The 21,293-nt window shown below is 40.4% G+C and overlaps 1 protein-coding gene across 1 annotated transcript in view; it reads right to left on the reverse strand.

Moving 5' to 3' along the window:
- Positions 1-5,227: 5,227 nt before the first annotated feature.
- Positions 5,228-21,293, reverse strand: part of LOC139735297 (histone-lysine N-methyltransferase NSD2-like) — a 37,865-nt gene continuing 21,799 nt past the window's right edge. The window contains exons 8-19 of the mRNA XM_071646054.1: positions 19,911-20,034; positions 18,645-18,845; positions 17,866-18,045; positions 16,734-16,893; positions 16,129-16,337; positions 12,367-12,479; positions 11,662-11,808; positions 10,745-10,867; positions 9,878-10,136; positions 8,623-8,729; positions 7,360-7,576; positions 5,228-6,241 (exon numbers count right to left, since the gene is read on the reverse strand). Of these exons, the coding sequence (XP_071502155.1) occupies positions 5,448-6,241; positions 7,360-7,576; positions 8,623-8,729; positions 9,878-10,136; positions 10,745-10,867; positions 11,662-11,808; positions 12,367-12,479; positions 16,129-16,337; positions 16,734-16,893; positions 17,866-18,045; positions 18,645-18,845; positions 19,911-20,034 (2,634 nt within the window). The 3' untranslated portion in view covers positions 5,228-5,447. The remainder of the gene's footprint in view (positions 6,242-7,359; positions 7,577-8,622; positions 8,730-9,877; positions 10,137-10,744; positions 10,868-11,661; positions 11,809-12,366; positions 12,480-16,128; positions 16,338-16,733; positions 16,894-17,865; positions 18,046-18,644; positions 18,846-19,910; positions 20,035-21,293) is intronic.

The following is a 21,293-nucleotide window of genomic DNA, read 5'->3' on the forward strand; positions in this document are numbered from 1 at the left end:
AGCAATGTATTGGTGAAAATATGAGCAAATTACTAATGAAACTAAGCTATTCTTAGCAGTCATGATGAGGAACATCTACAAATGTGTACCCTTCCATTTTAAGTCATAAGACCAAAAACACTTCCTGTTTATATCGAATACTCTGCCTTTTCCAAATAATTTGTCAGTGCCAATTATCTGTAATGATTCTGCTTAAAAAGTACTGGTAAACTGTATACTCTTAGTCTCTCTTCAAAGAAGGCAGTCGATTTCTTAGAAACTGCTTAACAACAGAATCTCAATAGTGTAACTTTGATAACTTAGTCCTTCCTGGGTGAAAATTAACCTGTTGAAGACCAGTCTTCAACTATAGAGTACCAAAGTGATGTCAGTCTTTTGTTACAACTTAGGTTAAAACCAGGTGTGAGCATGGTCAGCAACAATAGTGTTCACAGACCAGGTCAGGTGAGGTCGTTTAGAACCAGTTGCCATGGTGATGAATGGCTATGACATCACACTTTGGTACTCATATCTCGGCTGCACACTAACCTAATTTTTTCTCCTGGCCCGACCTTCTTGTTGGACCAGTAGGTACCCAGTTTTTCGATATTTTTACCGGTCCATTCGTGAAAAAGTTACTGGTCCCGACAGTGATGTTTACTGGTCAGGGACCGTCGGACCAGTGCCAGTGTGCAGGGTTGCTCATATACTTGGGCAGGTGTCTATGGATGATGCGTGCTGGAGCAAAATTGGCTCATCCTCGAAAGGTTAGAGAGGAGGAAGTGACATCACGATCACATGACCACAGCAGTTTTTCTGAACTTGTTTGAGGTGCTCACTGGAAAATAAAAAATATGCTGGATAATTAATTTGACTTCACAATTTGTTATCTATTGGCAGCCTCTCTCATTTTGTGGGGAAAGTCTCCTTTAACTTACACTTGTAATGAGGAGAAAACACCAGCATGTTGCAAGTAATAGTGAGAATTTGTGACTATTAAAAATGACAACAAAACAATTACACTAACACCCAAGATCCCTGTCTTTCGCATTCAATTTTTATCACCCATTTTTCTCTCATATTTACAAATTGGATGCTATTTCTCCCATTTTTCAACCCCCTTCATGCAGCCAATCTAAGAGTTCAACTCATGTGAGAGATATACAAGAAAGTATATTCAACCTCGCCAAAGTCAAATCCAAACGGATTGGAGAAAATCCTATGACTAATGTGAAATTCCACTCACTTTTGACTGAGGCGAGGATGACAGTTGATACATTCACTGTTGAAAAATATTTCATTTCGCATCTGAAAGCTTGAGAGATAGTCAATATATTTTCACTCTACATTTCATGTTAGACTAAATTCAGTAATGGCATTGAATATTAGATGAAGATTTATTTTCTTGTCCTTTTGAAGAGTACATGCTAGTTACTGTTTGAAGATCAAAATGAAAATTTAACATATCTATTTATACATACATTATGAAATACAAGCATTTAATGCAGGCGAATAGTGAATCGAGAATTTGTTTTGCCTGTGACATAAATCGACAAGATCATACCAAGTTACACTTGCAAATTCCGACACCCAAGCAGCAGTAGTCCGATACATCATTCAGCTTTATCCCACACATTAACACTACCAGAATAATCAGATTCAAAGACCCATCGAGTGTCATAATACTGTTCTTACCCACAATGTGCTCTGATTTTCACTTTAACACAAGTAACATGTTTCTAGTTCAATTCTTTTCTAAAACAAATTGTTTGACATGATGTCACCTTACAGTTGCCTTATTTGTGAGAGAGATAAAACTGAGGTGGCTGTTGTTGTTGTTGTGTTTGAGGTGCATCAACAACAACAACACCCACCTCAGTGGCTTATTGTACACATGATAGTCTTAAAGCAAGGACTGATTCCTTTAAAATGTCGACACTGGAATTTCATCATGACATTACATGAGACGATGCTTCTCTCAACCCTTACGGTGCTTTTTGTTTTGTTTTTTGAACTGGCATGCATGCAGGAGTGCTTTCTTTGCCAACTGGAGCTTATACGTATGTCTGGAAACTAATTGTCAACAAATATAGATTACCTAATCCCCTTAATCCCTGCTGTGTCACTATGGCTTTCCTGTTGGACTGAGGCTCATTGCTAACCTGAGTGGGCTTGCTAATCTATAACAAGGTCCAGTTTGGTTGGATGGATTACTGAATGCTGATGTAAAAAGCATGGCAAGTTAAGCTAGGTGCCTCAGCAAATAAAAGGAGTGTTGAATTTATCCTGTCTTTTCTGGAACGCGGTGCCCAAGTAATTAGGCCTATTGTAAGAATTCATGTTCAACAAGCACATTTTGAAAAGAAATTACAAAAAAAAAAGGGGGAAACAGAAATCACACACCAGAAAAAAAGAAAAAGTAATTAACACACCAGTGCACACCTGTACATTTGCAGCAGTTCATCCACAGAGCGCCTAAATCTCCAGCTGTACAGTGGCAAGTCGTAGGTAGTGTGAGTGTCAAGAACATAATTACTCGGAATTTGCACAATATTGGATGCAGCATTATTCAGAGTCAATCTTGCCCAAGTCGAATTTATTTGGCCTCAAGAAATAGCTCTGACTATTTTGACTTATGAGGTAATAAAATTATAAGAATATAAAGAGAGGACTTGAAAAGACTTCGACTCAGGCGACTATTCGACTTATGCAAGGTTGACTGTCCCTCAATGAATGCAGATACCATGTCCATATGAGCCAATCTACATCTGTCACTGCATGACAAATTCTGTGATGTCAAATTTGTACATTATTGGTGCATAGCCAACGAGAAGCTGCTTTCAGTAAAAAGCTGTTACCTGTTCACACTTTGCCACCGCCTCAAACAGTGCATTATAGATTCTTTGACTTCTAGAAAGGCAAGTGTACCACTCCTGCATTTCCTTTCCCTGAATATTTTGTAAATTTGAAAGCAAGAGAGCACTGCTTTCTGACAAGCATGAATTGAAGTAGTCCTGCATACATGATGACCATACTTAAAATCAGATCTTGAGCTTAATGAGATATACCGTGCTATGAAGACAAGTTGACTACCAAATTACCCACATTATTACAAGATTCCAGTGAGTTCTCTGAATAGATTGGCAAAAGCAAAACCTGGAACAGTTGTTCCCGCATGTGCTTGTAGGATACCTGTTATCAGTGAAAATAAAAATCAAGTGAATATCTCACTACCTATCGTTCTGAATGCATAAAGGAAAAAAAAATTAATGTAATGGTCAAGAGAAGTTGCATGGGCCTTGAAAAAAAAAAATTACATATTTCATCTCGTTTACCATTACTGTTGTGTAGTCATTTCAATACTGAATGATGAAATAGATTCTTTTCGTACTCCAAATGCAATCCTCCCTTGGTTAGAATAAAACAATAATAACCACAGTCCATAGTTCATAATATAACAAACATCAGATACAACAGAGGGATTTTATGTGTAACAAGACGACAGGGAGGGCATTGAACTTTCAACTCATCCCTGTGTTGGTTGGTCAATGTGTGTGTGTGTGTGGGGGGGGGGGGGGATTGAAGAGGGACAAAATACTACAGTACTCTCCGCATAATCGGGTAGGTTCGGGCAGAGCGTTTCTTACCCGATTAAGCGGAGTACCCGATTAATTCACAATGGACACACACAATGTGTATGTACATGTACATGCGGTTTACACTTCACTAAACACCTGTCTGTCTATGAAATTGTGAGTGCCAGCGACATGTGTAATGTTCGTTTACGTGTGACAAGTCGGTACGTGTACACATGCTTTCATGTTTAATCACTCCCCAAATGATCGGTCTGCTTTGCAAATTAAGCAGAGAATGCGATAAGCCGTGGAAAATTTGACATTCGTGATTTCTTCAAGTGTTATATATGTGATGAAATGTGGGTAGAAATGAGATAAGAATAAAATCATTTACCCATTTATGCAGAGAGGCAACCAGATTATCAGGTAATTTCATGTGCATTGGAACTGATTCTGACATTACTACCCAATTAAACGGAGTACCCGTTTAAGCGATACCCGATTACGCGGAGAGTACTGTATTACACAATATGACTTGTACGATGAACATCATCAAGTTGAATCACATCAGTCAGAAGCAAAATGCCTCACTGGTTCAAACAACACTACAAGACTAAATTTGATGTATGCCTCCATCTCTTCATGCCAAATCCACGAGTACTAGGAACCACTTCTCTAAAAAATGCAAATGAGAGACTTGCGAGAGGCTTTCATGGCTAACAAGAGAATGCTACAGTGCAATGTACCTTAAAAAAGGTGTGGCAATTTACTTTAGCACCCACATTTTCTGTATACCTTACACATTTATTTCTATTACCAATTCATGTACCTGTTAGTTCTCTTATTCAGTTACTCATTATTTCATTTATATATTTACTGAAATGTACATGATTTTACTCTCTGTGCCCAAAAAAAAAGAAAAGAAAAAAAAAAGCAGCTCACAGCCATTAGGTGGGTCATTTTGCCAGCTGACAAATCGTTTCTGTTGCATTATCAATAAACCAATCATTACATTCTCATTAGTACTGGAAAAAACGAAACTATTCAATTGGTTACTTTGCATGTTAATGCACTGACCCTCACTATTAATCTTTGTTGAATACAGGGCCTCCGCATAATTACAGCTCTTTACATCATGCACCGGACTAGATCTCCTTTCTTACCATCAAACACACAAATAACAATCACAGTAACTCTTTGTAAAAAAAAAACTCTTTTAGCATCAAAATTTTAAAATGTCAACTCAAGTAAACAGCAGAAAAAAAGAAAAGAAAATGAAACCATTAGCCTTTTGAGGAGACAAGACCACATGACCAAGAGATGATACTTTTTTAGTACCTGAGATCAATTCATGCAGACTTCAAAACTGTCTGGCATGCGAAAAACAGCAATTTGCATTGTAAGTGCTTCCATACAGCAAGAAATCGAGTGCATGGCTTCATTTTGAAGGCGATACTTCTGACGTGCAGTATCGGAAATGTCAATGTGGGGAAACCATAGATGCTACAACTTCAACATTGTCAGCTGCAGAAATGTCACATCGCATGAATGATGCACACAAAAACTAAAATGCAAAGAGATAGAATGAAATAGGTAGATAGATAGATAGATAGATAGATCGATCAATTACAGACGGAGCAAGAAAAAGTGAAGAGTGGATGAAAAGGGGATAGGAAGGACACATGGAGAGTGAGATGAAAAAATGGACATGAACATGTTAAAAACTAAGACAACAGAAAAATGCCCCTAGTTACAATGTACTTCAAAAATTCTGTTAAAACATACACACCTATGCTCTCCCTTCCCTCCCAATTAAAAAGTGTTCATACACAAAATTCAAAGTGCATTTCACATGCCTCTGTACGGTGTTACACCCCTCACAGTCACTCACTTTTAATGAGTACCATTGATTTTGCCTTCTTTTCTACTGTCCTTTTTGCCAACTTTTTCCTTTTTTCTCCGATCGACCTTGGCCTTTTTCTCCTTCTTATGCTCTTTGTTTTTCTTGTGTTTCTTTTCCTTCTTTTCTTTCTTTTCCTTCTTTTTGTGCTTCTTGATTTCTTTGGCGTCATCGACTCCATTGCTTTCAAGTTTGTCTTGCTTCTCCTTCTTGGCTTTCTCCCTCTTCTCCGCAGCACCTTCGTCGATGACAAGCTCCGCTTCGCTGTCGCTATTGAGCGGCTGGAGTCCATTGCCTTCGCTCACGTCTTCCGCTGGTTTCTCCTCCTCTTCAGCTTTCACTCCGTTCACCAATTGTTCCTCCTCCTTCACTTCCTCTTTTTTGGCAGTCTCACCATCCTTTGCCTTGTTCTGTCTTTTCCTCGCTCGCTTCTCTTCTCTCTTCTTCAGCTTGTTTTTCCGCCTCGCCTTGGGCTGGTTCTCGCTCGCCTCGGCCGACTTGTCGCGCCTCCGGTACTTCCGCTTCTCCCGCTTCACCGGCGCGTTGTTGCGCTGCTGCGACAGCAGCGCCACCTCCTGCTCGAGTTTGGCGGCCTCGCGCCTCATTCGCTCCTCCTCAGCCTTCTGTACCTCTGCGAGGTCGTGATCCTTGCAAAAGATGCGCTCGTTGACGATTACCGTCACGTTCTCCGAGTGGATCTTGCAGAATGAGTTGGGGCATTCAACGCAGAGTTTAACTGAGGCCTTCCCGCAGATGTCACAATGGTGCCATGGACACTGCCACTTCCCTGCATGAGAGAGAATTCAGCAGGAATGTAAAAAAGACAGAAATTACTCCTACAGGGAATTAAGCACCAGTTACAAGCACATTTGAAAAAAAAAATAAAAGAGTACAATTTTATTAGCAAAAATTTGAACAAAGGGAAGTTCTAGCATTGTGAAGTTTTGTTAATTTTTTGCGAAACAGTTCTCAAACAGTTGATATGAGTATGCAAATGAGTGAGCTGATGTAATCACCTCCCAATTTTCGACTGATCATGTACAAAAAATTGATGAAAATGAATTTCTATGCTATATAGTGTACAAAATATTATTCATAGCTGAATAACCTCAAAATAATGATCAGTCAGATTGGTGTATATTAGATTTTGAGCTTGGGTTACGATTGCATTAAAACAAAAAAACAAATTGCAAATTTCGAGACTTTTGTGTACAAAGTATATGACAAGTTATGAGGCAATGATATATCATCTCACTCATATGCATATTCATACTGAATGTTCAAAAACAAAAAGTAATGACATGGTCATGAAAGCTGTTCCTTGACAGAGTATACACAGACAACAGAGATGGCTGTGTATTCTTTTGGTCAAGGTCTTTCTCTTTCCTCACGGTTAGCTGAAAATGTCTGTTAAAGTACCGACATTTTCTTGTCTACCAAGAGGGCAATTTTAACATATTTTCTTATCATGTGTGATCTTAGCATGAAATGCATTCTACGCAAAGCTCAAGTTCACTGTCCTGCACCTAATAAATCTAACTTGCAAATAGATGGCTGATAATTCACAAATTTGACTGACTGCACTGATCAAAATCAGTTTTATGAAAGTATTATGTGATTGTCAATGCAATAACTAAAGTAAATACAGTGTTTTCCTAACAGAGTTGATCATTTTGATGATTTGATTTATTGCACAGATCAACAATATCACTTTCTTGAAAGCATGAAATTAGTGCATAAAAGCTGTCTACTACAATAGATAAAATATGACTATAATAACACCCTATAATCACTACAAACTAAAAAAACAATTTATGCTCATGCCTTAGGAATTACTAATAAGATCCAAGAATGCACTAAACGGCACAAGAAATTTTTTGGTCAATCTGGACGAGGGAGTCTCACCGTAAGGGTGCTTGACAAGTCCCAGGCAGTCCAGGTGGTAGGATTTGGGACACGTCTTGACGTCGCACATAATGAGTTCTCCACCCTCGCCGCAGCGGAAACACTCGTCCTCGTGCTTGAGTTTGGGCGGCCCCGCCCTGTTCCTCTTCCTTACCCGCTTCCTCTTCTTGTCCTTGGCCTGCTTGGACTTCTCCTCCTGGGCGGCAGCAGCAGCCGTCTGAAAACAGCCAAGAAGTGTTGGTACAAGTTAACAAAAACTTTCATTTGACCTTGAGGAAAACGAAGAGAAATGCCTTCTGAATGTTGTCCATCTGTTTAGAGCTTTCAAATGTAATCGCACTGGATTAATGATGAGAGAAATAATCTACTGGAAAACAAGATATTATTGCGGCATGAAATTTTTGCGAATTGGAGCCAACGGCCTGTTTTGCAGCACAAAATTATCCCAAATTGCCACTGGCATTCCATGCCTTAAATGTAGACAAGAACTTTCGAGTGCATTTAAATTTTGCATATCTTGACTCTCGTGAAATTCAGGAAATTAAGATGAACCGAACATTTCTGGTTTTATAGTACTCTTAATTTACTGTATGATGGTTATAATTTGATGTTGAAATGTCTGTGTGAATATGTGAGTGCATCTTATTCACTATTAATATCATGGTTCATAAAGCATCACATATATTACATCAACCATTAACTCTTTATGTGCCATGGTGTAAACCCCCTGTGTGCCACATTATTCTGAGACAGCAACATAGTCATGCTTTGGGAAAACATTCTGCTTTTTAAATATGTGTAACCTTTATAGATTTTTGTTACCCTGGGAATTTAATGCGCAAAGTTGTAGAGAAAATGTGAAACTTTGCTTTGATGTAGATTGTATGACAAATCTATAATTGTTTTTCTTTCAAGTGACCAGTAGCTATACATAATTGTAGAGGCATGACTTTTAGACACAAAACAGTGAAAGAAACTTAGAATTTACTTGCAAATCCAGTACGGAGCACCGCTAGATAGTCAATCACCACATAAAATGCAAGCTACATGAGGCAGGAATGGAATTGCGAGAGACACGTTCATTGTGCTGAAACATTTGGCGACTTTTCAATCTGTTTGGACAGGTTTGTGGGTTTGAGTAGAATATGCGAACTTGGCATGCCGTCGACTGAGTCGGATGTACGAATGTAGCACATAGAGTTAATAAACAAAAACAAAAGGATGAAAGTATGAAAAAAAAAGAGCGTGGAAGACTTGTTTCACCTTCGGTCTGACCCCAATGAAGCCACTGCAGTTTGGAGCCCCGCATTCGCACTTCTTCTTCTCATTTCCTAAGCAGTCCAGGTTGTAGTTGAAGCTCAGCTCCGCACCTGTTTGTACATCAATGGAATCAGTATAATTGATAGAGAAATGAGGTACTCTGGATGGGGTGCATGTGATGACGGGAAATGCACTGCATGGTAGTGATGGGCATTAGGATGGAAGTGATTAAAAGTGACATGGTCATAAAAGTTGTTCCTCGACAGAGTATACACAGACAACGGAGATGGCTGTGTATTCTTTTGGTCAAGGTCTTTCTCTTTCCTCGAGGTCAACCGAACATGTTTTGGGGTCAGAGCAACACGTCCACGTAAACCAGAAGATGAACTACACATCACCACTCACAAAATAATAATAGGAAATGCCTTTCATACAGGGCTATCGTGCACATTGCAACTCCATTCCAATTCAAAGATTTTCCAGGCTTTCAACAAATTGTTCCGTAATGGGGTTATTACTGAACTTTGCAGGTAAGAGATCAAAGTAAGCATGCAAATTCGTCAAAGAAAAAGACAATTTGTAGAAAGAATGCTACAATTACACTCTTGTTCCCCTGATCATTCCTATCCAGCAAAGAGTGACAATGAAAACCTTTAAACAATATTGTAACTGTAAATCAAACCAATCAAAAAAATAAGATAGCTCTAAATTGGATATAGGAGAACAAGGGCTACCATTTTGTGCAGACAAAAAACAGATTGATGCAAGGTAAAACAAACTGAGGGCAAAAGCCCACATATGTTCACATGGGGGTATCGGCACAAAATATGCCTGCTGAATCAATTTTTTATAAACAATACATTTCTTATTTTAGTTCATCTTATTTCTCATTTTGGGTGTAAATGAGGCCAACAAAAAATATTTCACAACAAAATGCAGTGAAAACTTACTAGTTGACAGTACGGGAACACCAAACGAAAAGAAAGACAAAATGCAATAAGTGACACTAAATATGATGTCCTCGACACAAATGATGCTCAGGTGACGCTGGATTAGACATCACAAAACTATGCGGACAATCCTGGCTTAGTAATGATATTCCAAATCTATTTTACACAAACTGTCCCCTTTGATCCAGTCTACTGCAGAACACAAAAGTGATATCTCTGTGGATTGGACAAATGCAGAACACCACCTCCCCCCCCCCCACCCCTTCGGACAACGTGCCTCACTGCGGATTGGACAAGATGTTGCTTACCTGCCGTGATGTTCCTGATGGCGAAGAGCCCAACCCGTGTGTCCCCGTTGACCGTCCACTTCTGCGTCTCGCAGTTGGGCTGGCAAGAGTGGTTCATGAAGCGGGACAGGTTGCCCTTGGGGCCTGCGTCGATGATGCGGTCCTTGTCTAGCGTCAGGAAGTAGAAGTCAGTGATGTTCTCGTCATGCGCCTTCTTGATCCGCCGCCGGCACGCTTCCTCATCCACCAGCTCGCCGACGTACTCGTTGACGAAGTCGCCCTGGTGGTTATCGCAAGAGGAAGCCAGATTTGGAATGGACGATCATCACGACAGACAGGGCATCAAAGATAATGACACAAGAGAAGTGAAGTGAGCTTGCATTATGATGGAGATGTGATCTTCTTCATCCAGTATAGCATCATCACTGTTATCACTGCTATTCGAGGGTCCTGCCATTACATTCATTTACCCCAGCCTGGCATGATACTACTGGACACAACAGCTTTTCAAAGGATAAAAGGACCTGGCAAGATAATGACAATAATAATGCAGACTGGCTTAATGAGAAGAACGTCGGCCATAATAAATATTGCTCTTCCAAAGGGCTCTGTCATTATCATCACCTCAGCATTAATAGGTACCCAATCATACAACTAGCTTGATAGGGACATCCCGGATAATGAAGCATGTTCAAGGATGTAACCAAATTGGCAGGATTTCTCTGAGTCTTATCTGCATGATACTAAAACGCTCTAGAATGCATCACAACACAGATATATTTTGGGAAACACTTGTCATGCCTGCTGCTGTCTTTGGCTGCTGTTCTGCAGCCACGCCCTCACAAAAAAGAAAAGAAAAAAGGATCAACTAAAAGAGAGTATGCCTACCTTCTTTATGTCCACCATGCTGACTAGACCCCAGCCTCTCTGGCTTGTCTTCAGTGGCACTGAGTCTGGGTAGAGCCTCTTCTGAAATCGCTGGTTCTGACACTTCTCTTTGGCTGGGCACACCTGCACATACAATTGTTACATCAATTGGTAAATCTAGTTCTGATCTCTCACTATGAGTGATAAAAGGTCCCGGCACTCCTCTGAACCGTTTTGGCAACTGCTTGAAACAGCTGGACAGCAAATCAAAAACTATCGGTAGAACGAGCAAATGTGTTCAAATCCTTCGACAGAATGAAAGCGATTATTTTTCGTGTTGCTGTAAACAGCAGGGCTCGACTTCATACAGGTTGCTGCGACAGCAACGCTTGCCGCAATGCCAAGTGTCATAATACTGACAAGAATTGTGATTGGCTGTTGCTACAAGAAGTTGCCATTCTAGCAATCATTGCTTTCATAACATCTTTAATGAAATGAGTCAATGAACATCATCCTAACACTCTGATTGCATGCTACATAGATTCAATACTCACATGCCTTTACAGTATGCAGTTCTTTGTAGCCCTTATGTGCTGTTACACTTCCCTCTCAGACAAGACTCTCTACATGAATATCACGAATTCCAACCAATATAACTGAATGCTAGCTAGATGCACTGGAGAAAAGATGCCAGAGGATCCCCCGAGTAAGACTTAGAGGCAATAAATGTCACATGTAGAGACATTTAACATCAAGTGCATAGGCAGTAAATTCTTCATGTATTGACATTAAACACTCTGTGTAGTGGTAATTAAATACTTGGGGTATTGGCATTAAACACTTGTTCAAATCTTCGAGGACCTGTGCCTCACACATTTTTCTGCCTTGTACTGGATAAATTAAACTGCGTGTGTGTCAAACGGTGTTAGTTGCCATACCTGTGGATGGCACTCTATAAGCAGCATTCTGTTGAGACAGTCGACGTCCGGCCCACAGGGGTTGTCCATGTCTAGTGTGCATTCACACGCCTGGCACTGACTGATGTCAAAAGCAGGCATCACTACGTTTCCCACTGGTCTGTTGGTCTGGGAGGAGAAACAAAAGAGGATCACCGCGTTGCACAATCTGTCAAACATGCTTGTTACACTATATATGAATCTGTTTAATGAGCATCAAAACAGGAGCACAGGTAACGCATGGCTAATCTCCATTAAACTGTCATCATTGTGTGCAGATCATCATAACCATCAATCCAACACCTTTGTTGTCATTCATTAGTACAATCACAATCATCACTACTATCATCATGATGGTCATAACTACAATCACCATCACCATTACATTAAAAGGCGTATTAATCACCACCACCATCATCATATTCTTCATTATCATCATTGCCATCACCACCACCACCACCATCATCATCACCATCATCACCATCATCATCATCATCACCACCATCATCATCACCATCATCACCATCATCACCACCATCATCATCATCATCATCATCATCATCATCATCATCATCATCATCATCATCATCATCATCATCATCATATTCTTTATGATCACCATCGCTATCACCACCATCACCACCACCACCATCATCATTATCATCATCATCAACATCCCATGTTTACCTTGATAAACTTGAAGGGCGCAGGCTTCTTACTGCTGTTCTCAAGCTCCTTGGCTATCTTCTGTTCCTTTGATGCTTTGAACTGTTTGTACCTTTCTGATGCCTCTTTCAGAGCTGGGCAGACAGAAGTTTTGAAGGTATGAGCACACATGAATCAACGAAAGCTTATTATTCACTGCACTGGGAAAACATGCACATTCCCTGTGTCTATTTCTGTATGTCAAAGAATGATACCTAAATATGTACTTTACAGAGCTGCCAACCTTTGGAAGCACAAATCCCGACTCAGCAGCTCCAAAATCCGTATTTTTCCACCAGAATCCGTAATTTCTCCATCTCCCTCTTTTTGCTTTTTTGAATTAAACTCGTCGACATATGAGGCCTACAGGCTCTAAACAAAACATTACGACACATGCCGAAGTATCGAGCTGGACACCAGCACGATAAAGAATCCAAACTACGCAATGTTCAGCGTTGATTGATTGCTTTCTCGCGCAATGCATGTGTACAAGTGCATGCATGTACCTCCAGAAACTTGCTGGGCTGGTTATGGAAGCTTCCACTATCTAGCAGGGGAGGGGGATGCTTTCATCTTCTCAAGAAAGCTTCTGTGTGAGCGAATGCAAAACTCTCTTCGGTGTTTCCAACTATTGTTTACTATAAAACATAATCATGCATTGTTTTCAGGCTTTTTCATTTTACTGGATTTTAAACATCAGTATTTTCCGAAGTATTCCAATTTCTTTTACCCTGACTGGAATCGGAAACTCTGCTATATATGATCGCAAAAATGCCGCGCTGTGTGTGGTTGCGCCAATGTGCAAACACGTGGTTTCACTTTCAAGTTTAAAGGAAAGACCCATGTGCTCCTGCCTAAGAGGTTACTGCAAGTTCGATGGATCGAATGCGCCATAGCTGAGCTGAATGGCTTGTTTACGGTAAACATCGAGTTTAAATTCGATACGAAAAAGTCATTACGTCTTTCACGAGGAAAAACATACAAAACAAACAAAACAAAAAACACCTACGAACGAATGTTGATAGCCAAAACTTTGAAAAGTAATAAGCAGTTATGATGAGCGTGAACTGAAATTAATTGTCATGATTTTGCTGTCTAACCAGGTGATGACTGCATCTCATTGGACCTAATCGTAGTAAATTTGTCTGGGCATACGAGACCTTCTAAGTATTTCCGTGATTGCATTTTTAATTGACTGATTAATCGATCCTTTTTTATTGTTCAGGGAACATAAGATATTCGATTAAGTACAATATATTTGACTGTTTGATGTTTCCTACTATGCGCCAAAAGAAAGGATATAGAATCAGGATATCTTTGCAATGATTCCTTTAATTCAACTAATGAGCTGGTTCTTCGATCGATATTTCCAGGATACTAACACGCTGTTTATTCCAGTGCGCGTATTCTTTCGTCTGGCACGCACCTGGGTGTGGCACCTGTTTTTGTGGAAATTTCCACAAGGGGAGAGGCCGGGTGGGTGTCAAGTTTCTTCGAGCCGAAGAGACTGCGTGTATTCAGTATTTCACAATCTCTTCGCTCTAATTTATTGTCATTCGTGCTTTCCCCTTATTCTTTGCTGATATTGAACATTTACATTTAACTTTACGAAGGTTGACAGATCGTAGATCTTTTTGTTGTGAGGTGTATGTAATTTCTTTTTTTATCATTCTTTGGAGGGGAAAGAAGAGTAAGGGGGAAAGAAGAATAAGAGGGAAAGTGAAATAAAACGAACGGTACGTACGCTCAGCATTCACAGTAAGACGTCTTTTTGTACCAGCATATGGTTTTCATCATCACCATCAGACATCACTCATATCATTTTAGCCTTTTCCTATTAACATTAAGAAACACGCATAGTCCCTCGAGATAAACACCGAGGAAAATAAATAAGTATAACAAATACAAAGTATCAACACCTCCCAACAACACAAATATTTAGAAAAGACAACACACGTCACTTTGATTCGGAAAAAGTATTGGACGAAAGCGGAGAAATCACCGTTACGAAAATAACAGTGCGAGACACTTGAAAGAATTACGTTTAAATATTTCAAAGCATAAAGAGAACGGATAAAGTGATATAAAATGGAAGAAATCGTACCAAACGAGGTGTGAGAAACAACAGAAATAGAATGATAAGTTTTGTAGTAAGATTAGGCCCTAGCAAAAGTTTGCAGCACTGAAAGCTACGCGAAAATCAAATAGATCTAGTCTACACATTGGAAATTCGGTATTACGACGAGATCCTTGAGATCGTCAATAAACGATACAAAACAAGGGAAATTAATTCACTTTGACCTGAAAATAGTTTGTTATAAGTATTCTGTTACATGAGATCTCCTTTTATAGGCCTAGAAATACATCGAGTTTCCACGATACTCGGGAAAGAAAGTTCGAACGCTTTTCACCTGCACATACTGCAGTGCACATCATCAGTACATGAACAGAAACTCACCTCTTCCTTGCAGAAAAATGATGCAATAACGTTACAAAAAACACACACAACACTCTAAAAATCATTTCGTACTTGGGAGGCAAGGGAAAAACGGAAGAAGTAGAGAAAAAGAAGCAGACATTGCACAACGGAGCGCTTCTACCCCGACTGAAAACGAAATAGGGTACTGTCTAGAGTGGCAGCTGGCTACAGTGTGTAGCTAAGCTACTACATGTACTCACGCTCCGGTCCCCAGCCGGCCGGCCACACATGGGGATCCCATGGCGATCGATGGAAACATCCAGGGTCCGTAGGCGACAGGGATTCACGCGCGCGTTCGGTGTACACAGTACGCAAGCAGCGAATTGCGTGCGCGCACACTTTTCTATAATGGAAGCTACGAACACACACGTCAAGTACACAGACACCGACACACACAAATGCGGGCAATCAGGCAACGCAGGCCGGCTGGAGAATGTACAGTGTGTAGTCTGCTAGTATATTGCAATTGCTGCATAGGCGATAGGGCATTATCGTAATTTCCAAAAACCGTAATTTTGAGGCGACATTCCGTACTCCCATAATCGTGATCATTTCCCGTAACAGTTACGGGAAATCCGTAATAGTTGGCAGCTCTGACTTTACCATTCATATTGAATCCTATTTGAACCCATGCTCCTCATGATCCCATTAACAAGTGAGATATAATGCTATGCATCCTATCGCTACTCTCTTTCCAAAAATACAGATTGGAACCTCAAAATGTTCACAGTGGTTGAACACTGTTGCAAGTCTTATTCAGTTTATCTGTCATGCCAAGAAAAAAGAAACCTTACTTTCCCTGGACACACTGATTTACATAAGTGAAACAACACAGTACTGTAGATTTGACTGCCGGTCTGAGACATACCGTACATGCAAAACAATGATTAAAGTAAAGGTATTGTTTCGGGATACTACTTGTCTAACAAAATTAGTGAAATTCCACAGATCATCTCATCATGCATAAACCAATCTTCAACACTTCTTTTACAATGGAATAAAAACTGTATTGTTTTGGGATACCACATGTCAAACAAAATTACTGAGAATTCTATGGATCATCTCAACATGCATACACCAATTTTCAACACTTCTCCTGCGATCATATGAAAAGTCAAATGCACAAATGTAATTGAGGACCAGTTTTTGAGGTACACAAATCAATGTACCAAAGAATTCAACTTACCAATATTTTGTGTTGGTATATTGAATAAGGCAGTCTATTAGTGATGCATTTATGGCATTGTGCCTTTGAAGCGACTAACCTGCTTTGAAAACAGCTGCCAGACCCTTGGCATTGGTCGTTTCTCGACTCCCCTTGTCTCCCTCTAGGTAGTCAAACACACGCCCCTTGTGGGTCCAGAAGTAGTCGTTGGAGCCAAAGAACTTGACGGGGAATTCCCCCACCTGGTGAGTTTTTTCCTGGATATTCTGAGGAACGTCCTTGGGGTTACAGACCATTCCTGGCCACCACCTTGTGAACAAGGGGGAAAAAATTATCATGCTGACAGACAATTTTGTCAAGTAGAGAATCTAGCTATCAAAACTTGTTGTGTTGAACAACTATAATTTCTCCTTTCTTTAATATGAACATAATTTTATAATTTCTCTTCTTTAATATACATCTAGCATGATGATATCTGCATCTGTTACATATACAAACATGTGTAATACCATAATATTCTTATTTTATTCATTGATATTCTAATGAAACTTCTTACACTCTGTTAGTCAATAAGGTTTAACTCTATCTGTAGCAAACCATTCAAACAAGGTATAGCTTCTTAACATACACCTTGATTCTAAGGTGCTCCTTGAGGTGAACCTTTTCCCCTGGCGGGCAGGCCCCCCTCTTCCCTCCCTTCCTCACCTGTAATTGCCCAGTTTGACCCAGATGATGTCGCCGTAGCGGGGCCGCTTGCCATTGATGCAGTCCCGGCAGAACCAGTTGCCCTCCGGGACGCTGTCGTAGCCCAGACACTTGGGGTGATAGGCTGCCGGGCAACTCTCGCAGCAGATGAGGTCGCCTCCTGAAAGACAATGAAAGAAAGTAAGGAGATGAGGAAGATCCAAGCAAATCAACGAAACTGGAAAGTAACTCTTAATTGAAAGTTAGAGGGGTGAAAAGTTTGCAAAGACTTGGTAACACCTTGTAGCTCCTAAAGTAACTTAACATGCCTGAAATAGGGTCTTTTCAAAAATGTATTTGCCAAATTTTTCCCTTATCCACAACATTGAAAACAAGAATACGACATCACATCAACTGAAAATCAGCAATAATCATACCAAAAGCACCTGCAAAATGTGCAGATATCACATCCTGAACAAATCAGATTCTTTGCACACATAATGAATCCTCCAGAAAAAGCAAAACAAAATCATGTCAACTACAAGGACTGAGCTCCTAGTCTCATCCTTGCCCCCTCCCTCAAAAATATGAATAAACTAGAGAAGCATTCTGAAAGCGCAAACCTCTGCCATGCAGCTCATTTCCACCACTGATCTTGTTCTTCCATAGAGATCAGTGATTTCAACCCTTACGTATGCATGCTGAAAATAGCCCGTTTATTTCCCAATATAGAAGCCTTTTGTTTCGTCATCAATTCCAGCTGCGCTGTGCGCCTTGCCCTAGCAGAAACTAGAGCATGCACTTTAGTGTGCATACGCAAACCTCAAAAAATGCGCAGCTTGAACTCTAAGTTCATTGACTTTAACTGCCAAAACATTGAAAATCCTTCATAAAATCCATAAAAATTCCCAGATCACTACCAAAATTGAACCATTTGTTTCTTGTGTCATTATCAATCTTTCCAGTAAGTTTCAGACAAATCTGTTCACAACTTTTTGAGTTATTTTGAGAGTTATTTTGCAAACAGACAAACAAACAAACAAACAAACAAACAAACAAACTACCAACAAACAAACCAATGCCCATGAAAACATAACCTCCTCCCTTGGCAGAGGTAACAAAACAAATAAAGAAAGGTGACAGCGCCCCCTACCTGAGGAGCAGGTGAAGCACCAGCTGACGCTGACATGCGAGTGGTGCTTCTGGGACTTCAGCGGCTGGAAGTGGCGGCTGCAGACGATGGAATTAGCCGCCAAGACGATGCTGCCAGCAGCGACGCAGGTCTCCCCCTGGTGGTAGGCCGTCGGGCAGCGGACACAACGCATCAATCGGCCTGATTGTCAAGGATGTAAGATGTAAGAATAGGGTTTAATCAGAAAAAGATAATTTGTTTTTCTTTTGGAGGTAGCAATGAATAAGCGAAACAAATCAGGTGGCCCAGTAACACTTTGAAACAGCAAGCTACATTTCACAAATGGGGGCCCAGTAGAATCCAAAATTTTTGCACAATAAAATGAATAGTAATAAAATGTTTTTTGTTTTTTTTTAATCAATGAGCAAGTCCCCTAACCTATACTGATGATTTCCACTGAACATCCTCTGATAACTCCACAAGATTGTAAGCATTGAGACATGGGGAAAGGGTTAAGTTCTACTAGTGATTTACCTTTGAATGACTTGAAGCTATTGGGATTATTTTAAGACAAGGGGGAGGGACAAGTGTTACTGGTAGTTTACTTCGATACGACTTGACACTCTGAGCTGGAAACATGGGGGGAGGGGTGAATTTTACTAGTGATTTACTTTAGATTGACTTCAGCTCCTGGGATATTTCAAGACGTGGGGGGTGAGTGTCAGAGGTAGTTTACCTTGAGACGACTTGGTACTCTATAGAGTTTATAACATATGGGGTGAACTTTGCCGGTGATTTACCTCTGGTTGACTTGGCACTCTTAGGGTTTTCGGCGAAGCAGGCATGGCAGGAATGTAGCGGACAGGTGAAGCCGCGGTGATCAAACTTAGTGAGGGGAAACTGTCGGATGCACGACTCGTGGTAGTACTTGCCGCATACGGGCACATGACATCGCTTCACGTTTTGGTCCGACTGTTTGCACTCGTAGCATGAATGGACTCCTAGATAGATGATGATGAAGATAATGACAGTGATGAGCAAACTACAGAAAAACGGCAAACAAAAGAAACTAGAAATGTCGCTACAGCGACTGGTTATACCCCCGCCAAACAACATTTCATAAGCTTTGGTCAAAACAACATTTCATAAGCTTTGGTAAAAAAACTGAGGAAGTAGTTAAATCCGCAAGATCTTTCCTTGATCTTCTGCCATTAATATGCCGTTACCATGGCAACGTACTTTCGGGTACTGTCGAAAAATGCGTCTTGCACATCTACAACCAAAGGCACACATCTGTACCAAGTTTCATGGAAATTGGGCAAAAACTGAGGAAGTAGTTTGCAACACAAAATTTTCCATCATTTTGGCTCATAATATGTGAGCTGTTACCATGGCAACATACTTTTTGTCACTGTCAAGAAATGTGTCATGCTGACCTATATCCTAAGACAAACATTCAATATGAATTCCATGAGAATTGGAAGAACACTGATGAAGCAGTTTTGCCATGAAGCATTTTGCCCTATATTTTACCAATAACATGCCGTTACCATGGCAACGTACTTTTTGCCACTGCCGAAATATGTGTCTTGCACATTAACATATTCAGATGAACATCTGTACCTAATTTCATAAAAATTGATCAAAAACTGTGGGAGGAGTTCGCGACGCAAGATTTGTACCCATTTTTGCCCATAATATGCCGTTACCATGGCAACGTACTTTTGGGTACTGTCAAAAAATACGTCTTGCACATCTACAACCCAAGGCACACATCTGTGCCAAGTTTTATGGGAATCAGTTGAAAACTGAGGAAGTAGTTCGCAACGCAAGATTTGCAACGGACCGACCGCCCGCCCGACCGCCCGACCGTCCGCTGATTCTTATATACCCCCTTCAAACTTCGTTTGGCGGGGGTATAAAAAAGAGAGAAAATTCTATATCAGTATATTTATTTCTCGTTACATCCTTGATGCTTTACGATTCCATATGATCATCAGATGAATATCACTTTTGATACAATTACAAAATTGTTCAGGCTGCGAGTTTTTACCCAATTGACATACCTGAGATGCATTCATCACATTTGAAAGACCCAGAGGGCGCCATCTGGAGTCCAATGCAGTCTAGGTGAAAGGCCCCGCAGCAGCCACCTTCACACAGCAGCAGCTGGCCTGGCCGTTCACAGACCTTCCCCACAGGAAAGAAGGCAGTAACAGATTGCTAAATTGAGATGGCTTGTCTAGGCTCACATCAAACATGTCGAAGGTCATGTCACAAAAATGGTGAATCTCCAACAGTTACTGCATATATGCATTTTTCTAGGAATAAATTTTTCTATCATATCCATCAAAAAACATTTTCGTACTGTCAGGAAGAAAGTTGAATTGCATCACAGCAGATGAGAATCATCCACATATCTTTAAACACACGACTATGATTGACTGGTGGCTATAGAAATGGCTATCAAGACTTGATCCCATTTAGATAAAACGATGCCTAAAAGGCTGGCCAAATGGATTTCAAAACCCAGCATCATTACAACTAATGGATGTGATTTGCATCCAAGTACATACTTCCGTATTAAATTAGCAGCACTGAGGTTTAGTACACAAGGGTCTACACCTTTATAATATCCCAAGTTTGACTGCTGCCTAACCTTTGTAGGCACAAATTTGAACACAACGTTTCATCTATTCATGTCCCTCTATCTGTGATTAAAAATTGGTATACAGGAGTGCTAGGTATTGTAACCGCTAAAATTTTCACCCTGATTATTCTTGTGGGTACTCAGCCAGGTAAGATGAATTTTGTCTTTCATTCTGCAGAATTAACAAAACATACAAAAATGTTAAATATAACAAGCGAACAAATTTCTCATGCATTTTGTGCTACTTTTTTGTCCACAGAATGCGTGAAAATTTCCACTTAGCAAAACATTTCTTTTTACAGAAATTAATAATAGCAGGGCCCTTTCCATAACAGACAATGAAGAAAGCAACTACTGTATATGCTGAGTAATTCGCGAGGCTTTTATTTTCACAAATTTCGCGAGTCGAGTGCTATTCACCAATTTAAAAACACACGAAAATATTAACTCTTATCCTGGACATGATGTGATGTGCACGCATGCATTTCTCCGTTCAGTACTGTACTCCACAATCGCGAATATAACCCCTCGCAAAATTGACGGGAAGTCCCGATTCGAAAAAATTAGACTTGCTCTCAAGTATATGGCGTATACAGTATCCTATGTAGGTAAGACTATACTGTTCATTTTCATTACAGTAGTACATGACATAATACATTTCCGTATCCGGGCACTTACCCCCTGGGCAACTACCCTCCGGATAACTACCACCCGGATAATTACCCCCCAGGTCTATTCCCCCTTAGGGCAACTACCCCCCGGACAACTACCCTCCCAGGGCAATCACCCTCCAGGGCCA

The sequence above is a fragment of the Diadema antillarum genome, unplaced genomic scaffold, assembly GCF_040938485.1.
Source record: "Diadema antillarum isolate AM-2024a unplaced genomic scaffold, OU_Dant_1.0 seq00000569_RagTag, whole genome shotgun sequence".
Taxonomy (NCBI): Eukaryota; Metazoa; Echinodermata; class Echinoidea; order Diadematoida; family Diadematidae; genus Diadema; species Diadema antillarum.